Below are 22,027 nucleotides of genomic sequence, written 5' to 3' on the forward strand. Positions count from 1 at the left end.
ACACTGTGATATCAAGCCATTAAAAAGCCAAAATACATTACCCAACACAACAGACCAACAGAACGTGTGTCTATGGCTTTTTCAACAGGATTTGCATTGTACACATCACAAGCACTGGTTCCTACCATCACTACCACAAAGAAATCCAGGTTTTTCTTCAATGAACAGTTTCAAACCACTCTGTATGGCTTTGCATCTGAGTGAATAAATTATGCAGGAATTTAGAAAAAAATGATGGAATTCCCCTGTAGGTGCAATGTAGCTTGTACACTCATTTGCTCCTACATTTAGCCCAGTTTTCAACACACTGGCTTGCTTCTGTAGTTTATTGGAGGAATGGGTGGGGGTAAGGGGGGGTTTAAAACAGAATGGTATGGGCATCGTGGCCCCCGGGCACCTCTGGCCCATGCGCACGAGCTGATATCACAGAAGCAAACCCAGCTGACAGATGCGCTCCTGAGATGTGGAGAAGATACAAATGCTCACGCATCACTTTAACTGACTCCGAGACTTGACTGGATTGGAAACTTCCCTGGTTTCTTCCTCAACCCTATGAAGCACTATAAGCATTGAAATGGATTCGCGTTCAGCAGAAGGATGTGGGGGGTCTTCCTCACGACGCGAGCACGCGCAACTCCTGTGCGGTTCTAAACGGGAATAATGACTCTACAGGACTGAGGCTTACAAGGGAGTGAAGCTTTACTAGCTTTATTATCAATGAAATGGGGGACAAGTTCGAGCTGCTGAAGACGGCCAAACGGAGCGCTCAGCGTCAGAAGGCGAGAGAGGGGAAAGTGCGGCTGCGGGTCATCTTCCTGGACGACAGCGAGCGGGTTTTTGAGGTCGAGGTGCATAAACTACTCATATTCTCCCTGAATTTCTCCTTACGCTTTTGATAACGCACAGGAATGTTCCCGCTGCGTCGTTGTTAAAGGGGAATTCCACCGACATTTCCAAACTTTTGCATAGTTAAGTGGTTGATATATAAACAAAGTCATTCAGTTTTTTTTTTGTGAAATGCTTTGTTCTTACAGAAAATTACCGACTCGGTTATTTTTACAGTGGTGGTGATTGGAACCAGGGACCCTTATGTCTACAATGCAAATGTAGTCATTTTTTTATTACCCAAAACCACCAGCTTTCTTTTAGGACTATTTTGCCTTAGAACACGCTTCTTGTACCCCTTCACCATTAAAAATAAATGAATCAATACATTTTAGACCAAAACTTAATCACAAAATAATGTCTCGTTTCCTTTAATAACATTCTGTGAGGGAGCTTTTAGAAGCATTAAACCTCTGACATCTGGTTCCTATCCCCACCACTGTGGAGAATTCTAGCTTGGTAAGTTTCTCTAGAACGAAGCATTTCACACCAAACCTCGCTGAATGACTTTATGGGCATGTTAACCATTTAATAATGCAGACATTTAACAAAAATTGGTGGAATTCCCCTTTAACAGCTACCATGCTGAATGAACATATGCAGCGTTCATTAATGTCCAGTTATAAACCCATGAATGCTGTTAATTCAGCAGTTATTCCAGCACTGCAGTTTTGTGTATGATGTCATACATCAAAATTAAACCCTCCTTACTCATTAATTCTTTCTTTCTTTCTTTCTTTCTTTCTTTCTCATTAAACACAGTCAGAAAATAAAGGGTTTGTTGGGTTTAGTATCCAGTTTAGTACCTTTTTCTGAGAATGAAAGCAGTAATAATATCAGCAATTATTTAATTATTTATTGCCTTTTAGAAATACGTGCAACAAAACCCTTTTTTACATATTTGTCAAATGCCACAATATCTAAATGTGAGCTCAGTTTCCTGAACAGAACAAAGTGTATCTTGCCAAATATACTTTAAGAAAGCTCTCATGGAGCTAACATTAGCATTAAGCCTGAGGTGTTGCACTGTCCAACTAAAAATGTGTGTTTGTATATGTATCAGTCTGCGTTTGTGTGTGTGTGTACTGAGCTCAGTTTAGGTTCAGCTGTGTTTTCCTTGTAAAGTAGTAGCATTACGCCATTATCTGCAAGGGGTGGTGTGTGCGTCTGTATGTACATGTACCTGAGAGTGTGTGTGCAGTAAGATGCCTTGGGGTATGTTTCTATGTATCTACACAGAAAACAGAAAAAAAGTCTTGCTGTAGTTGCTGGAGAGGCTGAGATGAAAGAGTGAGAGCAGCAGAGAGAGAGAGAGAGAGTTGCCATTAGGCATGTGCTTGAATAGGGGTAAATATCCAGGCCGGCGCTGGACACAGGCTCAGCCTGGCCCCATTCCAGATTCTATGTCAGGCCTTCTCTGCCTCCTCAGGCAAAAGAAGCAATTAGCAAATGAGTAGGGAGGAACAGAGAGAAGGAGGAGATGAAAGCAGATGACATATATTTTTTTCTTTTTTGTGGGGGGAGGGCAAGCTTTTTTTTCAATATGGAGTAAAATCAGTTGTGTCAGAACTGTTTCTATTTACCACCCAACAATTACAAATATTTACTGGTATCAGCACCATGGTACCAGCTTTATCTTGGGAGGAAAGGTATGTAAAAGGAAAAAGAAGACAGGAAGGAGCGGAATCTTCTTTCCATTATTCTATTAAGTTTTCTGTGAGGGCTTAATAGTATATAATAATAGATTAAAAATAAAGAGTTTCCGTGAAAAAATGTACTATTATATATCTCTGAATAATCTGCAATATAGAGCCCAGAGGTAAACCAGAACAGGGAAAATATAACAGGGCCTAATACAGAACATTGAGGTACACTTTAAAAAAGATCTTCAAGGGTTCTTTAGTAAAGTCAATGTTTATATAAAGCCATGAACACTGATGGAGAATGTTGGATATGGTTCTATGTAGAACTTTTTTCAAAAGGATTCTATATAGCACCAAAAAGGCATGTTATGATGCCAAACTTACAATAACAATTACAATACAATAACAGTAACAATAACAGAAAAAGGTTTTAAAAACGTTCTATATAGAACCATACACAGCACAATCTGAGGAAACCGTTCCAATGCAAAGTACCCTTTTAATGTGCAAACAGTTCTTTGAGTTCTTCATGGTTTGAAGTTGTCTTGCTTTTTTCTAAAGAGCAAATACAATACAAGGTTTCAAAACCTCTGTTTGGAAGCAGTTCATTAAAAGTTCAGTATGTTCACTGTCTTTCAAAAGTTTGGAATTACATGAAACTTGTTGCAGATAAATGTAGAAAAATAAATCTCCAGAATGTCTTTTAGTTTAGAAATAAAAGTTTGAACACATTATTATATAAAATGTTTCTCTATGGCTGTGAAGTTCAGCCAGTGTGTAATAAATGTTCACTATGCTCTTCACACAGGTTAGAAGACTGCCTCACATCAGACTACTTGCATTATTAATAACAGTATCAGATAATGCACAGCCCTGGAGAAGTGTGTGAGATGTTATGCCATGTCCAATGCAAGACAACAATACATCTAGGGAAATGGGTCAGTTTAGCATACTCAGATGCATTATTTGACAGCACCATTGTTTTTTAACCAGAGCCAGTGGGTCCACTGAAATGGAATGATACAGTAGCCAAAGATAAAGAAGATAAGAAAAAGAGGCCAAAAGTGTGTATTTTTAATTAATGATGAGAGAATTACTAGAACTTTGAGAAGTTATATAAAGAAGTCATTATCTTGTCTTATTTTTTGTTTTAGGCATCTTGAATGTATCAATACAATCCACCAGTTGGGGCAGTCATGGGCTGGAGGTTTGGGAACCGGCCCTGTGACCGGAAGGTTGCCAGTTCGATCCCCAGAGCCGACAGTACGTGAATGAGGTGTCCTTGAGCAAGGCACCTAGCCCACAACTGCTCCCTGGGTGCTGCAGATAGGGCTGTCCACTGCTCCGGGCAAGTGTGCACACTGTCCCCGTAGTGTGGTGTTTCACTTCATGGTTAGGCTAAATGCGGAGGTGAAATTTCCCTATTGTGGGACTAATAAGGGTCACTTAATCAATCTTCTTGTCCTTTTTCTCGTTTACCTTCACATTTTCCAAGCTTAATTTTCTCTTGCCAATGAATTGACTGACTCTTTTATAATATGTTCAAGATCATTTTCAGTTGACTATATGCATACATTGTGGCGGAGGGCAGCTCCGTCACATGCGCTTTGAGGGAGAGTTTAAACTTGACTTGGTCAAGGAACCATTTGTTTTATTTGACATCCAAGATGCTCACAAATGTCTTCTTCCACACCAAAGTTAAAAGGAGTCAGTGTATTTTCTGTCCTGGTATTTATTGTCCAGCTTTCATGTTCACAGAAAAGCCTGGACGGTTTTGATCTTTATTTGTAGAGATACATTTTTAGATCTCTTCAAGCTCCTTTATCCTTGTTGGGCTGAGTGGCAGCTTTTGTCATATTTCTTAACTGCTGTAGAGGTTCTTCATCAGAAGTATGAGAACTTCTGGTATACCCATTTTCCTAGTAAATCATTTTACAGTGAAGTAAAGAAGCAATAAAGCATCAATAAGTTTAGCTTTTTTTGGAAATGTGTAGGCATATCAGTATTTGATCATCAGCTAAACAGTATGTATGGTTAAATGTTACATAGTAGAACAAATCACATAAGAAACGTGCCTTTGTAATCATTTATTTAAAAATTTAAAAAAATATTTCTGTTGGAAAAGTAAGTACAACTCTATCTTTGACTCATCTGTACATGGTACAATATTCCAGAGTCTTGAAACTTTAGTCTTGCCCTGATGTTCTTTTTAGACACCAAATGCTTCCTCGTGGTGCACCTCCCATATATGTCAAATTTGTGCAGTCTTGTTCTAATGGTAGATGTATGCATTACAGCTACCTATAGATCCTATGATGAAATTCTGGGTTTTTAAAGACTTCTTTTGAGCATCTTACATTCTACCCTTGGGTTAAATTTGCTGGGGCAGCCCGGCTTGGACATATTAGCAGTGGTTTTAAATCTTCTCCATTTGCAGACAATTTTCCAGACAGTGGAAGAATTAGTTTATAAGATTTTGGAAACATTTCTATAAACCCTTCTCAGACTTATAGGCATCTACAAGCTTCTTTCTGAAGGCCTCAAACAGCTCTTTAGATTTATGCATGATGACACCCCAAACACCAAAGAGCAAACCAGACCAGTCCCCATTTACTGGACTATAATCCGATTGCTGTGTGGGATGGAATATGCAAATCCAATCATTATGCAGCAGCCAGTTACCAATTGTTTATCAATTCAGCTACTTCCTAGCCTATGCTAAGGTTATAAGTTGTCTGCAGTGTGTTTTGCACAGTAGTGTCTGTCTATATTGCTATTAAGCATTTCGTATCATGTTACAATTGTTGGCACCCCTAGAAATTCTTAAGAATTAAATATAATGTATATTCCCATTCATATTTAATGTTTTTAAGTTCTCCTAAGTTACTATGAACACTTAAATGATCAGCCATGACTTCCTGAATCACTGGGGAATATAGTATGAGATGAAACACAGGCGATATTCCCTCACTCATCCATCATTATAAGAAAGACCTGAGAATACAGCAGTGATATACAACAAAAGGCTGTTAAGCTGCACAAATGAAGAAATGGCTACAAGAGCATGCAAATTTCCAATGACAGGGCAATAATTAAGAAATTTAAAACAACTAGAGATGTTAAGAATAAGGTGACCAGATCTCTGAAATGACATGAAACATTTTCTTTACAGTTCAGCAGTCAGTATATCATTAAAATATCCAATGTTTTTATCTATGAAATAAAAAAGTGGGGACAGTTCCAGTTTAATGTATTTTTACCATGTAGTACTATAATAAACTATTGTGAAGGCTGACTGATAAAATTAAGGACTAACTAAGTAACTTTGTAAACCCTGTCAGAAAATAATACAGTAACCTACCATATGACATTTTTAAAAAATGATGTGCTATTTGTGGTATGGTAGCATATATTCATACAAGTTGATTGTATGCCTATACAAATCAAATAACCTACCCTTGCTTTTAATCCCTGGGTCACCTCATGTCTTTAAAAAACATTTGTGGTGATGTGGACTCATTTGAGACATGCTGGCTTCTTGTCAAGATTTACACAGCAATATTGTCAAAAACTAGGCATACAAGTGGTAGAATAAAGCAATAGGCTTATCCTACCACTTATAATTTGGGATAATTTAGACAGCACTTCAACCATTCATCTTCAGAATCTTGAAATATTTTTATTGGATTCAGAGGCTTTCTTTTTTTTGGAAATAATCTCAGGGCCTGACTCTGTGTAGCTGATATCAACACCTTTTACCGGTTCATCTGTCATCCACTTTGTCTTTTTCATTTGTCATACTCTGTGAATACTCTATATTCATTCTATGCACTATACTAGTTTTATTCCTTCTTCAACTGACCTTATTCTAGTTCTTCCTGCTCTAAACTCTCTTTTTCCATCCTCATCTCTAATTTCGTCTGTGACAAGATAATATCAATGTTCTATTCCATACTGTGACAGTAAATATAGGTTTCAGGAATGTTTCCTCTCTCTCTCTCCCTCACACACACACACACACACACACACATACACACACACACACACACACACACACATACACAAACAAGTACACACACTCATCAGATAACAACCCTATATTTAAAAGGGGGTTGAGCATCACGTTTGATTTTGTGTGGGCAGTCACTGCTGACTTGGTTTTGTGAGAAAGATCAAAGGCCAAACATCAATGCTTTACTACTCGGATTACATCACAATTTTGTGTATAATTATTTATATGTAGTATAAAATAAAATAAAGAACTTAGAAATAGGCCCTTCAGAACAGTGTGAATTTTACAAATTGCAGAGTGGTGGTTCTCCAGGACCAGAATTAAAAACCACTGCAATTGGCATTGTTTTTGTTCCATTTTGCATGTTTATTTTTTTTATGACTGATGTAGTAGCAGTAGAAGTAGTAGTAGTTGTTGTTGTTCAGTTTTACTTGCTGCAAATGTAAAGATGTTTGATCTCTCAATTTTCCATCTGCATGCCTGACTGTCCTGTCTGCAGCAAAAGATCCTGGGCTGTGATTTCTTCAATAAGGTCTGTGGTCACCTAAAGCTCTTGGAGAAAGAATACTTCGGCCTGGAATTCCGTCACCACAACGGCAGCTACGTGAGTTGATCCATATCACTACATATATGTATAGTATATTTGCAATACAAATTGGCATAGATTTTAACTTGAAATATTTACTGAAGGACTCACTGAATGTTTTCCTTTAGATAGCCAGCATGTGAAGTGGATGTACTCCATGAGTACAGTTTGGTGCCACCATATCATTGCAAATCCCATAGGAGCAGACATAGCATTATCATAGCAGTTTTACTTAGATACAGGCTTTTTATGAAATGTTATTGTTCAGTTGAGCCTAATTTACTGCTTAGGCTTATAGCTTAGATAGGAAATTAGGAAACCTGCAAAGTCCTATTTATGACTGGACCAAAATCATAACAAAAGGCCTTTAATTACCTTTAATTAGGTTCGATAATCCTAGATGTTAAGGTGGCCCTATTTGTTGTCATTACCTGTAGTGCAGTTTCATCACAACAAATTTTACATACATTTTTACATTTTTAGCCATAACATAGTGGAAAGTGTTCAGCATACAGATCAACTGTTAAGACTATATAGCTGACAGAGGAAAAAATAGATTTAATTTTTATTTGACTTATTTATTCTTTTAGGTGTGGCTGGAACTTCTGAAGCCACTGGCTAAACAGATCAAGAGTGAGTATGCTGTATGTTTTGTCTGTGTGCTTCTAAATTAAATAATAAAATGAATTGTACTGGAAACCTGAGGCTGAAAAAGGAAAAAGTATGAGGAGATATTAAGGGCAGTGGTAATCACGTATTGGTCACTTTTTGAGGTTTAGGTCACTTTCTGTCTGCTCCTGGTAGATACCAGTGATCCGGCATTCCGTTTTATTGTGAAGTTTTTCCCACCGGACCCAGGCCAGTTGCAGAAAAGCTTGACCAGGTATGTATGAGTGTGTCCCCTCTTTTCATGAAAATTTGATGTTTATATATGACCTCCTGGAGGCCACCTGGAGGCCAACTACTTTGCAGTTTTAGTGTTTTCTCTGCTCTCTGCACACCTGATGCAATTAATTAGCCTATTAACCGCTGTTGAGTTAAAGTGGGTGTGTTAAAACAGAAAAAGCACAAAAATGTGCAGAGCTGTGGGGCTGCAGGAACAGGGTTGAGAAACACTTTATATTACAGAGTGTCCAGTTATGTATCTGCTAATTCTTGTACTTTCCTATAGGTATCTATTTGCTCTTCAGATAAAACAGGATTTGTCTAATGGGAGCCTCACATGTAATGACAATAGTGCTGCACTGCTGGTTTCTCATATACTGCAAGGTAAGCCATTTATTCACTTTTACTATCTGGCTGAATTCCAACTTGGGCTAAGTCAGGTTTAGCCCATATAGTTACCATAAAGAACAGTATTTTCCCAGTTCTTCAAAACAGCAGTTATAATAGTGATGGACAATATATTGTCTGTAATGATGTTGGTGACACATGGTTTTTATTGATGGAAACAGTAAATGCAATTGATGTCATTTGTTGGTTGCTTCAGATTGGGTCTTATTCACCAATATCCTCCATTTTTCTAAAATGTCTTGATAATGGTCAAAAGAAAAAGTCTACATGTTCTTAAAACTCAGAATTGTTCACACCTTTGCACTCTTGAGTGTGTGTAGATTCTGTTCTTACATAAGGACAAATCTCAAATAAGAGAAAACTGATCCATCCATCCATCCATCCATTATCTTCCGCTTGTCCGGGGTTCGGGTCGTGGGGGCAGCATCCTAAGCAATGAAGCCCAGACCTCCCTTTCCCCAGCCACTTCCGCCAGCTCTCCAAGGGGGATTCCGAGGCGCTCCCAGGCCAGCTGGGCGATATAGTCGCGCCAGCGTGTCCTGGGTCTTCCCCGGGGTCTCCTCCCAGGTGGACTCGCCTGTGACACCTCCCGAGGGAGGCGTCCAGGAGGCATGCTAACCAGATGCCCGAACCACCTCAGCTGGCTCCTCTCGACGTGAAGAAGCAGCGGCTCTACTCCGAGTCCCTCCCAGATGACTGAACTTCTCACCCTATCTCTAAGGGAGAGTCCAGACACCCTGCGGAGGAAACTTATTTCGGCTGCTTGTATTCGCGATCTTATTCTTTCGGTCATTACCCAAAGCTCATGACCATAGGTGAGGGTGGGAACGTAGATCGACCGGTAAATCGAGAGCCTTGCCTTATGGCTCAGCTCTTTCTTTACCACAACAGACCAGTAAAGAGCCCACATCACTGCTGACCCAGCACCAATCCACCTGTCAATCTCCCGCTCCCTTGTACCATCACTCGTGAACAAGACCCCGAGATACTTGAACTCCTCCACTTGAGGCAAGAGCCTATCCCCGACCCAGAGAGGGCTCTCCACCCTTTTCCGCCTGAGAACCATGGTCTCGGATTTAGAGGTACTGATTCTCATCCCAGCCGCTTCACACTCGGCTGCAAACCGATCCAGCGAAAGCTGAAGTTCGCGGCCTGATGTCCCCAATAGGACCACATCATCATCACATCATCAGCGATGTGACCCTGAGGTCACCAAACCGGACACCCTCCATCCCTTGACTGTGCCTAGAAATTCTATCCATAAAAATTATGAATAGAATCGGTGACAAAGGGCAGCCCTGACAGAGTCCAACTCTCACTGGGAACGAGTCTGACTTACTGCCGGCTATGCGAACCAAACTCCAGCTTTGTTTGTACAGGGCCTGAATGGCTCGTAGCAAAGAGCCATGTACCCCGTACTCCCGAAGCACCTCCCACAGAATACCCCGGGGAACACAGTCGAATGCCTTCTCCAGATCCACAAAGCACATGTGGACTGGTTGGGCAAACTCCCATGAACCCTCCAGAATCCTGGAGAGGGTGAAGAGTTGGTCCAGTGTTCCACGACCAGGGCGGAACCCGCACTGTTCCTCCTGGATCCGACGTTTGACTATGAGCCGGACTCTCTTCTCCAGTACCCCTGCATAGACCTTGCCAGGGAGGCTGAGGAGTGTGATTCCCCTGTAGTTGGAACACACCCTCCGGTCCCCTTTTTTAAAAAGAGGCACCACCACCCCAGTCTGCCAATCCAGTGGCACCGCCCCCGATGTCCACGCAATGTTGAAAAGGCGTGTCAGCCAAGACAGCCCCACAACATCCAGAGCCTTGAGGAACTCAGGGCGGATCTCATCCACCCCTGGAGCCTTGCCACCAAGGAGCTTCTTAACTACCTTAGCGACTTCGGCCTCAGTAATGGACAAGCCTATTCCCATGTCCCCAAACTCAGCCTTCTCACTGGAGAACGTGTCGGTGGGATTGAGAAGGTCCTCAAAGTATTCCTTCCACCGCCCAATGACATCTTCAGTCGAAGTCAGCAGCACACCATCTCCACTATATACAGTGCTAGTGGCACACTGCTTTCCCCTTCTGAGTCGCCTGACGGTTTGCCAGAATCTTTTCGGAGCCGACTTAAAGTCAGTTTCCAAGGCCTCACCAAACTCCTCCCATACACGGGTTTTTGCCTTGGCGACAACTGAAGCCGCAGATCGCTTGGCCTGTCGATACCTGCCAGCTGCCTTTGGTGTCCCACAGGCCAACCATGCCCAGTAGGACTCCTTCTTCAGCTTGACGGCATCTCTCACCTGGGGTGTCCACCACCGGGTTCGAGGATTACCGTCCCGACAGACACCAACTACCTTACGGCCACAGCTACAGTCAGCCGCTTCAGCAATGGAGGAACGGAACATGGCCCATTCTGAGTCAATGTCCCCCACCTCCCCCGATATCTGGTCAAAGTTCTGACGGAGGTGTGAGTTGAAGATCAATCTGACAGGTTCTTCTGCTAGACGTTCCCAGCAAACCCTCACTATGCGTTTGGGCTTGCCTGGTCTGACCGGCATCTTCCCCCACCACCTGATCCAACTCACCACCAGGTGGTGATCAGTTGACAGCTCAGCTCCTCTCTTTACACGAGTGTCCAAAACACATGGCCGCAAGTCCGATGACACGACTACAAAGTCATGTGCACTATGGACATCCTTGTGTTCAAACATGGTGTTCGTTATGGACAAACTGTGGTTTGCGCAGAAGTCCAAAAACTGAACACCACTCGGGTTCAGATCAGAGAGGCCATTCCTCCCAATCACACCCCTCCAGGTCTCACTGTCATTGCCCACGTGAGCGTTGAAGTCCCCCAGTAGGACAATAGAGTCTCCAGGAGGAGCACTTTCAAGCACCCTTCCCAAGGACTCTAAGAAGGCTGGGTACTCTGAACTGCTGTTCGGTGCATAAGCACAGACAACAGTCAGGACCCGTTCCCCAACCCGAAGGCGTAGGGAAGCTACCCTCTCGTCCACCGGAGAAAACCCCAACATACAGGCACCGAGTCGAGGGGCTATGAGAAAGCCCACACCTGCCCGCCGCCTCTCACCATGGGCAACTCCAGAAAAGAATAAAGTCCAGCCCCTCTCAAGGAGATTGGACCCAGAGCCCAAGCTGTGTGTTGAGGTGAGCCCGACTATATCTAGCCGGTATCTCTCAACCTCGCGCACCAACTCAGGCTCCTTCCCCGCCAGTGAGGTAACGTTCCAAGTTCCAAAAGCCAGTTTCAGCAACCGAGGATCAGAACGCCAAGGCCCATGCCTTCGAACACTGCCCGATCCACAACGCACCGAACCCCTACTACTGCCCCTCCCATTGGTGGTGGGTCGATGGGAGGGGGGACTCATGTAACTCCTTCGGGCTGGGCCCGGCCGGGCATCATGAGTAAATGCCCGGCCACCAGACGCTCGCTGGCGAGCCCCTCCCCCAGGCCTGGCTCCAGGGTGGGGCCCCGGTAACCCTGTTCCGGGCAGGGTACACAAGTCCTGTTTTTGTGTCTTCATAGGGGTTATTATGGATCACACTTTGTCTGACCTGTCACCTAGGACCAGTTTGCCATGGGAGACCCTACCAGGAGCTTTTGCTCCAGACAACATAGCTCCTAAGATCATTCAAGCACGCAAACCCCTCCACCACGATAAGGTGGTGATCCAAGGAGAGGAAGAGAAAACTGATGAATGTCAGAATGTTCATGAAAACTGCACAAGTGGGTTTTCAGAAGAAATTTATTCTTAAGAACAGTTGGCGAATAATACCAATCCAGAATAAATAAAAAATGAAACAGTAAGGTCCTTTCATTCTCTGTCTGTTGAAGAAATGCAGAACAAAATCATAGAGTAGTAGTGCTCAGGAAGTCAAATATCATTCAAGAATTTGTGGTTCATTTAAAATATTGTGATATTAAATTTAAAATAATAATAGGGTTAGTTTTGAGCACTACACTGTTTTATTCTCTCGCTCTCTGTTGTCTTTGTAGCAGAAATTGGGGATTATGATGAAGAATTGGATGCTCATCACTTAGAGAACAAGCAATATGTGCCAAACCAGGAGTACCTGGACCACAAGATCATTCGCTTTCATAAGAAACACAGGTACACATTACCACTTTCACAAGTAAAGCAGATACTCTGATTGCTGTGTGTTGTGGAGGTAAAAGAAATTCCAGAAATTCACATCCAGACCACTAATGGGCAAAGTAAGAGGCAAGAGTGGCAGGAAAAACCCTCATGTGAAGGAAATCTTGAGAGAAGGCAAGACTCAAAAGAAAAACCCAACCTTTGTTCAGCAATATAATTATAATCATAGGTGGACTGTACAAAAGTAAGATTAGAATAGAGGCCTTGGAATAGCACAGACATAAAACCTATATGTTTAGCCAGCAAAACCAACATTAAAAGTGACTGTTTTGGACACTGAAATTTAAGACAGGAGAACAATGCAATACATTCAGTATGAACAAAGGGTTTAGAATATCAAGAGGGGAAAAACATATACAGTAGTTATATACTGAATTACAGTAAACATATCAAGAAAAATCTCTCTTTTATCTATGCAGTCATAAAGATTTATTTATTTATGTACTTCAATGTGTTTTAATGTTTCCTGTCTATGTAAGATATACAGTTGTATGCAGATGTTTGGCTGCCATTGGTCAAATTACATGTTTTGTTAATTTTCTGTGAAAATACGCACACATTCTACTGAGAACACACTTCTGCACATTTTAACAACTGCTGTTTATTTCCTGAATTTAACATGTTGGGAAAAACAAAACAAAATATTTGCAACAACTATGGCACATTTGCCTTTTAAGATTTATGTTTATTTTTTGTCTAATTTGTTAAACTCTGCAAATAAATAAACATTGTTCACTAAGATTTGGGACATGTGTTTGTTTCCTATAGAGGATGTATTAACATATTGTCACTTAGAAAATCATCAGAATATGAAATTTGACCAGAGCTGTTCAATTTTTTGCATACGATTGTATACTATGTACAAATAAATGAGGCAAAAACTTGCAGTTATTTATTAAAGGTGGTATAAATGTATGTCCTTGTTCATACAGCACAAAATATAGACCTCATGGGACAACTGAAATCTGTCTGTAGGCTGTACTTGGTCCTGGGGCCAGACTTTGAGTACTTCTGTCGTACAGATAAATATATTGGAAATACCACTTCAAGGAAATAAAGGGGTGTCCAACCTTATATGAGACAGTGTGGTCTAAGGTTTTCACTTTAACAAATCAAGAGAACACATGATCAACTGTTTGAAAACTGAGACCAGCTTTGAGGAGTTAAATCTAGTGTGCTTCAGCTTGTTTGAAATAAAAGCCACATTGGCCATTTGCAGAGAAGATTAGACATCCCTGACTGAAAGGGTCTGCTTAGTCCAATGTGTGCTATATACAAATTTGCCTTCCCCTTACATATTACTTCCTACCCTTGGTCCGTAGTAATTTTAAGAGAAGTCTGAAATTTGGCCAGTATTATAATACTCTGTATATTAGAATGATACATTTACATGTTAGAGGGGTCAGGGATATGATCATACCTAGAGGCTGAGCTGCAATCTGAAGAGAACTTGGACCTGTTGAAAGGAATGATTGTGTTTTCGTGACCAGAGGTCACACTCCTGCCCAGTCAGATGTGCATTTGCTGGAAGTTGCGCGGAAGCTGGACATGTACGGCATTCGTCCACATCCTGCCCATGACGGGGAAGGCATGAGGATAAATCTGGCTGTCACTCACATGGGTGTACTTGTGTTTCAGGTAAAAAGCAATAATAGTTACACATCACTGAGATCATCCATTTTTTCCAACGCTGGAACTGCTGCTTACAACTATTGCAATTTGTTTAGGGTAACACAAAGATCAATACCTTCAGCTGGGCCAAGATCCGCAAGCTGAGCTTCAAGAGGAGACACTTCCTTATCAAACTTCACACTGAGGCTGGGGTAAGAGTAAAAGGGACATGTTTTTCATTTTTCCAAAAGATATTCCCTCAGTTGATGTTTTCATGATGGTGATAGAGAGCACTAGAGGCATTTAATTGGGTTGAAATCTGGTGAATGCAAAGGCCATAGCAATTGATTTACACTGTTATTATACTAATCAAACCATCAGGGAACCCTTGTGCCCTATGGAGGGGGTCACTGTTATCCTGAAAGGGACCACTCCTATCAGGATAGCAATGTTTCATGATAGGATAAATTTAACCAGTCAGATTACCTTTTATTTATTTGCAGTGACCCTTCTCTCTACAGAGACTCAAAGTCCTCACAGCATAACAGAGCCACTGTTGGGCTCAAGCATTCAGACCTGTACCATTCTCTTGGTGTACACCACACATTTCATCCACTTATGGAGAATATAACTCATTTAACAATATTTAATTTTTTCCACATTTCTGTAGACCAGTATTTATTTTGCACCTGTGACCTGCTTACTATTGCGTAAGCACCGCAGTCATTGAATGTGTGCTTTTGACTACAATAACAGACCTATATACTCATGTCTTTCCCATATATGTGAATGCAGATGTCACTTTAGTGACTGTTTCTGTTTAAACACTACTAGTTAGCTGAGCAGTCTTTGTCACTAAAACTCCTTCCACCCATGAATAATGAATCCTCTTTTAAAGTCTCTTAGACCTTTCGCTCTTTCCATTATGATCCAAAATCAAGGTGAACAGAGCCTGTTCAGCATTTTATACATGCCACAAAGCATGTCAGAATGCTAATTGGTTAAGTATGTCATGCAGTACACCTGTCTGGAAGCATCTCCACTTAGGTTTAATAATTCTAACCTCATTCTCTTTATGAGGATATGAATAATGTATTTTTATCATACCCAGATTTCACAGAAGTTTGTTTTATATACAGAATACAGTCCAATTGTTCATTGGCATCCACATCCATTTATACAATGATACCACAGTCTGGACCCACCAGTGGGTCTGTTGATGTTAAGTAACTTTCTATGGCATCAGAATAATCTCAATTTGGCGTACATATTTGTCACTTTGTCACAGCCTTCACGGAGGGACATGGTTGAGTTCACCATGGCAAGTAGAGATATTTGCAAAACCTTCTGGAAGATGTGTGTGGAATACCATGCTTTCTTCCGTCTGGCTGAAGAGCCCAAGCCACATCAAAAGTCCCTCCTCTCCAGCAAGGGATCCAGCTTCAGATACAGGTACAGTTAAAGAGTCTCTTAGCCTCTTCATCAAGCCCCCTAGTGGTCTACACATTGATCACTTAAAGAACAATCTAAGCATTGACCTTTTTGTTGTGAGAGCACATGGCCGGGAATCAAAAAAGAACATAACTGGCCTTGTTAGTGGCTAAATTAACTATAAGACATAAAACAAAAAAAAACTATATTTATCTATGTTGATGATGTCCTTTCCATCCATCCATCCATCCATTTTCTAAGCCGCTTCTCCGTCAGGGTCGCGGGGATGATGTCCTTTGCTCTCTTTAATTTAAAAGCTGTGATAAATGTTTTTCAGTCTTTTTAAAGTAAGCTTGTCTTCTCAAAAATACTTGGTTCGCTTTAGTGGCAGGACACAGAAGCAGCTCCTAGAATGTGTAGGAACTGGAGATCACAAACACTTACCGTTTGAGAGGTAAGCAGTACAGTTTTGATTGACTTTGGTATCTATTTGCAAAGCCTGATTTCAGCAAAGCCTTTGTTAGCTTAGTATAATAATGAATGTTTGCCTTTCCTCTATGTTTATGTCGTTTTCAGACCACATTGCAAATCTGACCACGAATCTAGGCAATGCAAATCATCCCCTGACTTACTCACTGACATTTCCAAACAGGTATGACAGGAATGGCAACTGTGGAAGCTTTTACATTTTACATATGTGTAGGTTTGCCAACTCCTTCCAACATTAATCTGGGACATCTGGGGCTGGAGGGACATAGCTGTTAAACTGGCACTACATCTGCTTCTATTATAAGAGGATTTCAAGTCAACTGGTTTTCTGTTGGTTTAGAGTGAAAACATTTGGTGTAGCATATTGGGAAGTAAAAGTCTGCATCCAATCCTGCATTTGCCTACCACAGTAACAAGCTTGAAAATTGTTGATCTGGATAAGAGTTTCTGCCAAATGCATACTTGGGTGTATAGCTTGCTATCTATATAAGACCTACAGTTGCATACAAAACTTTGCATCAAATTCCACATTAATAGAACTTATTAATAGACATATTTTCTCTGATGCTTCTATGTTAAATTCAGCAAAAAAATAGTAATTTTATAGATATTTGTCATATTTAAGTTTTTTCCATCCAGAGGTAGCATTAAATTCTTTGCACTCAACAAAAAATCAACAAAACCAGGGGTGTCTAAACTTTCACATGCAATTGTATATGAGTAAAAGAGAAGGAAATGGATGCAGATCCTTCCCACCATGGTCACAGCACTGTGCAAAAATGTTATAATGTTCCTTTTAATATGAGTTAGTCTAATTTTATTCCCATTTTTTTTTTAAATAAAACCACAAAAAATCTCAACCATCTTTTTGTAATTTTGATAGTCAAGATTCAAGATTTATATGGTACTTTCATCAAAGAAAATATATTAAAAAATTGTACAAGAGCAATATGCATAAAGAATATGATAGATGAGCCTGGCACTGGCCAGAAGTAGTTAGATTAACCAATGATAATTGATAACTACTGTTAGAGGCATGTCAGAGTAACAAATTAGATCAATGGAAAAGTCAGTTACTGGCCAGTAGCAGTGTTACTGTGTTAGTGTTACGGTCACTGTTCCTGACTACTTTAAGAGGCGTATAACAGTGACAGTAGTCCTTGAGTCTCCAGTTTGAGGGTGGACAAACCTATGAGATACACACACACACACACACACACACACACACACACACACACACACATATATATATTTCATATATATATATATATATATATATATATATATATATATGAAAACTTTGATATAACTTAAAGTAGTCAGTGTACAGCTTTTGTTCACCTCACAGTGAACATGTCCAAATTGGGCCCAGCTGTGTAGTTGTCCCTTCCTGGTGTCATGAGACTCCTTAGAGGTACAAGGTTCCAGGTGTGAATTTGCTCATACAGACCACTGGATATTCAACATGGGATGTCATGGCAAAGAAGTCTCTGACAATGTGAGAAATAGAATTTTTGCTCTCCACATAGATGTTCTAGGCTATAAGAAGATTGCTAACACCCTGAAACTGAGCTATTGCATGGTGGCCAAGGTCATACAGTGGTTTTCCAGGACAGGTTCCACTCAGAACAGGCCTCGCCAGGGTCAACCAAAGAGTCCATGTGTTCAGCGTCATATCCAGAGGTTGGATCCAAAATAAACGCATGAATGCTGGCAACATTGCTGCAGAGGTTGAAGAAGAGAGCGGTCAGCCTGTCAGTATTCAGACCATATGCCGCACAATGTATCAACTCTGTCTACTGTCGTCCCAGTAGGAAGCCTCTTCTGAAGATGGTGCACAAGAAAGCCCACATACAGTTTACTGAAGACAAGCAGTTCAAGAACATGGATTACTGGAACCATGTCCTATGGTCTGACGAGACCAAGATAAACTTGTTTGGCCCAGATGGTGTCCAGCATGTGTGGTGGTGGCCTGGTGTACCAAGACAACTGCCACTTGCCTACAGTCAAGCATGGAGGTGGTAGCATCATGGTCAGGAGTTACATGAGTGCTGCCAGAACTGGAGAGCTGCGGTTCATTGAGGGAAACATGAATTCCAACATGTGACATTCTGAAGCAGAGCATAATCTCCTCCCTTCAGAAACTGCGCTGCATGGCAGTTTTTCAACATGATAACAACCCCAAACACGTCCAAAATGACAACTGCCTTGCTGAAAGTAAAGGTGATGGACTGGTCAAGTATGTCTCCAAACCTAAACCCAATTGAGCACCTGTGGGGCATCCTCAAGTGGAAGGAGTAGGAGCACAAGGTGTCTAACATCCACTAGCTCATCATGGAGGAGTGGAAGAGGATTCAAGTAGCAACCAGTGCAGCTCTGGTGAATTCCATGAATTCCACCCAAGAAGGTTAAGGCAGTGCTAGATAATAACGGTGGTCACACAAAATATTGACACTTTGAGCACAAGTTGGATATGTTCACTGTGAAGTGTACTCACTTGTGTTGCCAGCTATTTATTTAATGGCTGTGTATTTAAGTGAGTTATTTTCAGAGGACAGGAAATCTATACTGCTGTACAAGCTGTACACTGACTACTTTAAGTTATATCCAAGTTTCATTTCTATAGTGTTGTCCCATGAAAAGATTTAATAAAATATTTACAGAAATGTGAGGGGTGTACTATACATATATATATATATATATATATATATATATATATATATATATATATATATATATATATATATATATATATATATATATATATATATAATGTTCATTTGTCTAAGAACATTTATGTGTGTTTCTGCAGCTCTATGAGCAGGCCTATCCATTCCCCCATTTTGCTGTTTCTGAGCACCACATGGACATGTTTTCTGATCAGCTTGAGAGATCACGGCCCTTGTCAAGAAACCCTGCCTTCTCAAGCAAGTCTGCATCTCCAAAGCTGCGTTCATTATCCACTTCGGGAGTGGAGCGTCAAGGCAGGGGGTCCCAAAGACCGAGGGCAAAGAGACGCCAGTCGCCCAGCGCTCAGCACCTGGTCCTCCTGTATCCCAACAGCCCCCATCTGCAATTTCACCCAGTCCTGCCAACATTTCCTCTTCCAGCTTACCCGTACCTGCTTCAAGACCATACTTCTTCTTCTCTGGACCGCCTAACACAAGCTCATCAGAGTCTTACTCCTCTGAAGCATTTGTCCAGGCAGACAGGCCACTCTTCTTCACCTGCTTCTTCTCTCTCTCCACCACGACGGCAGCATCATCTAGAGAAGCTCCGCATTTCTGGGCTGGGATTGGCTGGATCAAGGCCATACCCCCTATCAGGAGGAGACGGGGGGTTGGGCTTGAACAGAAGGCTCAACACAGGAAGGACGGAAGCAGGGCACTACAGTGATGACTCCACCTTTCAAACTGGATTACCTCGTCGAGCCTCAAGCCAACCAAACGTGAAATTCCAGAGACCTACACTTGCTTCCTCTGCTGCTGCCCATGCTTCAGAGTTCCGGCCTCTGGGGTATTATCCCCACCTTTCACGTCATCAGGTTCCTTCTAGACCCACCTACCTCCCTCTAAGCACCACCCCCTTGCCAGAAAGGCCTGCCTCTTTGTGTGTGCTTGGCACAGGGAATTACAGTGATTCAGACTCTGACCCCTTCTATCCCTATTACTGCCCTGCTCTGGGCAAAGTGGTACATTCTGGCCCACTAGCACGCATGCGCTTCTCTTCTGGAAGCCTGCAACTAGATGAGGAAGAAGGGGAGGAGGACGAAGATATGGACAATCAGAGTGAAGGGGAGAACAGTGCCCTCACTTCTGTCAAGGTAATGAAATTGTAGTTCTACTCGTTAGGACAACTTGCACATAGTTACTGAACTATAGTCAAAATAAGATAATATTCTGATAATATTTTCTTGGGCAATAGGCAATAGGCCTACCCTGTTCTCAACAAATACAGTCACCATGATTATAAAATGTCTGGAATCATATCATTTCAATATACTTTTATGCTTGTGTGTACAAACCATGTGTAAAAGATGTTGTCAGCAATTTCTGCCTCATCTTATGTTTCTAGTTATTTGTTTTGCAAGTGACTGTCATGTATTGGAAGCACTCTCTCCCCACAAAAGTGTGGGTGCATTTTAGTGCCAGTATTAGGACAAAGCTGAGCAAAAGAATGGTATTACTCTATGTGCCCTCTTATTGCATCTCCAAAATGACAGTGAGCAGTAAAATCTTATTGACTGAATTATATACAACAAATGAATATCTATGATAAAACTGGGCACTTATTTAAATATACTGACATCATCATGTTGGACGATCAAACTTTTATAGCAATGTACTTTTACCTGCAGTGGAAGCAATGCTGTATATTCAGAAGACAAGAGTGGGTGTTTGATCACATGTGCCTTATCTGAATATTGCCATAATCTGATTATAATCTGAATATTAATATGCTTGGGGACAATGCAACACAATGATTGTTTCTGGTTGAGACTGAAATTAGATTGAAACTCAGCTTTAAAAGCAAAACTGAACTAATGCATTCTTAAAGGAATTGAAAGGAAAATTATTTTTTCAGAGTGATCAGTCGTTTATTCAAGATATATCAAATATAAAAACTACATAAGGTTAATCAAACCAGAGAGTATAAGTACAGCCTTCATGCAGCATTGAGCCAGTAATATACAGAAACTAATGTGACTTATTGAAAAGCTGAACATTGTCAGGATTAGTCTATGCCAACCCACCTTGGACCTGACAAGTTGCATCATGGATGTGCATGTAATAATTTGAGCAAAACTGTCCATTTAATCTGTGCAACCATGCAAAATTTCAAAATGATGCCAAATATTTATATATATATGTGGACTGTACTTAAAATTTAATATTTGTCAGGTTTCAATTTTCTTTATTTTATTATTGTACTTGTACATTGTATGTTATACTCCTACATGTCTATCACACCTAGGAATTATTAATTTCTTTATGCAATATCTCAAGCTACACCACAAATTCAACATGATTTCACAATGAAACATCTATCCATCCATCCATCATTGTTGACCGCTAGTCCAGACAGGGTCACGGTAGCAGTTGGGAAAGCAGAGAATCCCAGATGACCCTGTCCCTCGCAACTTCCTCCAGCTCATTCCCAGGGACCCCAAGCCGCTCCCAGGCCAACTTGGAGACATAATCCCTCCAGCGGGTCCTAGGGCAACCCCGGGGTCTTGTCCCGGGAGGTCGTACCTGGAACACCCCCACCGGGAGGCGTCCAGGGGGCATCCGGATCAGATGCCCGAACCACCTCAGCTGGCTCCTCTCAATGCGGAGGAGTAGCGGCTCTACTCTGAGCTCCTTCTGGATGACCGAGCTCCTCATTCTATCGCATAGCGTGTAGCCTGCCACCCGACGAAGAAAGCTCATTTCCGCCACTTGTGTTCGCGATCTCATTCTTTCGGGCATTACCCACAGCTCATGACCATAGGTGAGGGTTGGGATGTAGATCGACCAGTAAACAGAGAGCTTCGCCTTTTGGCTCAACTCCCTCTTCACCACTACAGTCTGGTACAGTGACCGCATTACTGCTGCCGCCTGTCCCAGCCTACGGCCGATCTCACGATCCCTCTTCCGTCACTCGTGAACAAGACCCCAAGATACTTAAACTCCTCCACCAGGGGCAGGTCCTTTCCCCTTACCTGGAGTGGGCATGCCATCCTTTTCCAGGCCAAGACCATGGACTCAAACTTGGAGGTGCTGATCCGCATACCAACCGCTCCAGCAAGCGCTGGAGGCATCCATGTGATTCCGCCAAAAGAACAACATCATCTGCAAATAGCAGAGATGCCTCCGGCCTCCACACATAATGCCCTTCTGACCCCGGCTACGCCCTGACACTC

General features: G+C 41.6%; 1 protein-coding gene across 1 annotated transcript; it reads left to right on the forward strand.

Moving 5' to 3' along the window:
- The first annotated feature begins 473 nt into the window (after nt 1-473).
- On the forward strand, nt 474-21,228 carry LOC108439384 (FERM domain-containing protein 7). The gene is made up of 12 exons (XM_017717764.2): nt 474-848; nt 7,040-7,144; nt 7,717-7,759; nt 7,931-8,009; nt 8,298-8,395; nt 12,435-12,549; nt 14,085-14,232; nt 14,322-14,417; nt 15,494-15,657; nt 16,022-16,090; nt 16,213-16,288; nt 18,938-21,228. The coding sequence occupies exons 1-12, from the start codon at nt 723-725 to the stop codon at nt 19,961-19,963; spliced, it is 2,145 nt and encodes a 714-aa protein (XP_017573253.1). The 5' UTR covers nt 474-722; the 3' UTR covers nt 19,964-21,228.
- The last annotated feature ends 799 nt before the right edge of the window (nt 21,229-22,027 follow it).

This window comes from Pygocentrus nattereri, chromosome 12 (assembly GCF_015220715.1).
Source record: "Pygocentrus nattereri isolate fPygNat1 chromosome 12, fPygNat1.pri, whole genome shotgun sequence".
NCBI lineage: Eukaryota > Metazoa > Chordata > Actinopteri > Characiformes > Serrasalmidae > Pygocentrus > Pygocentrus nattereri.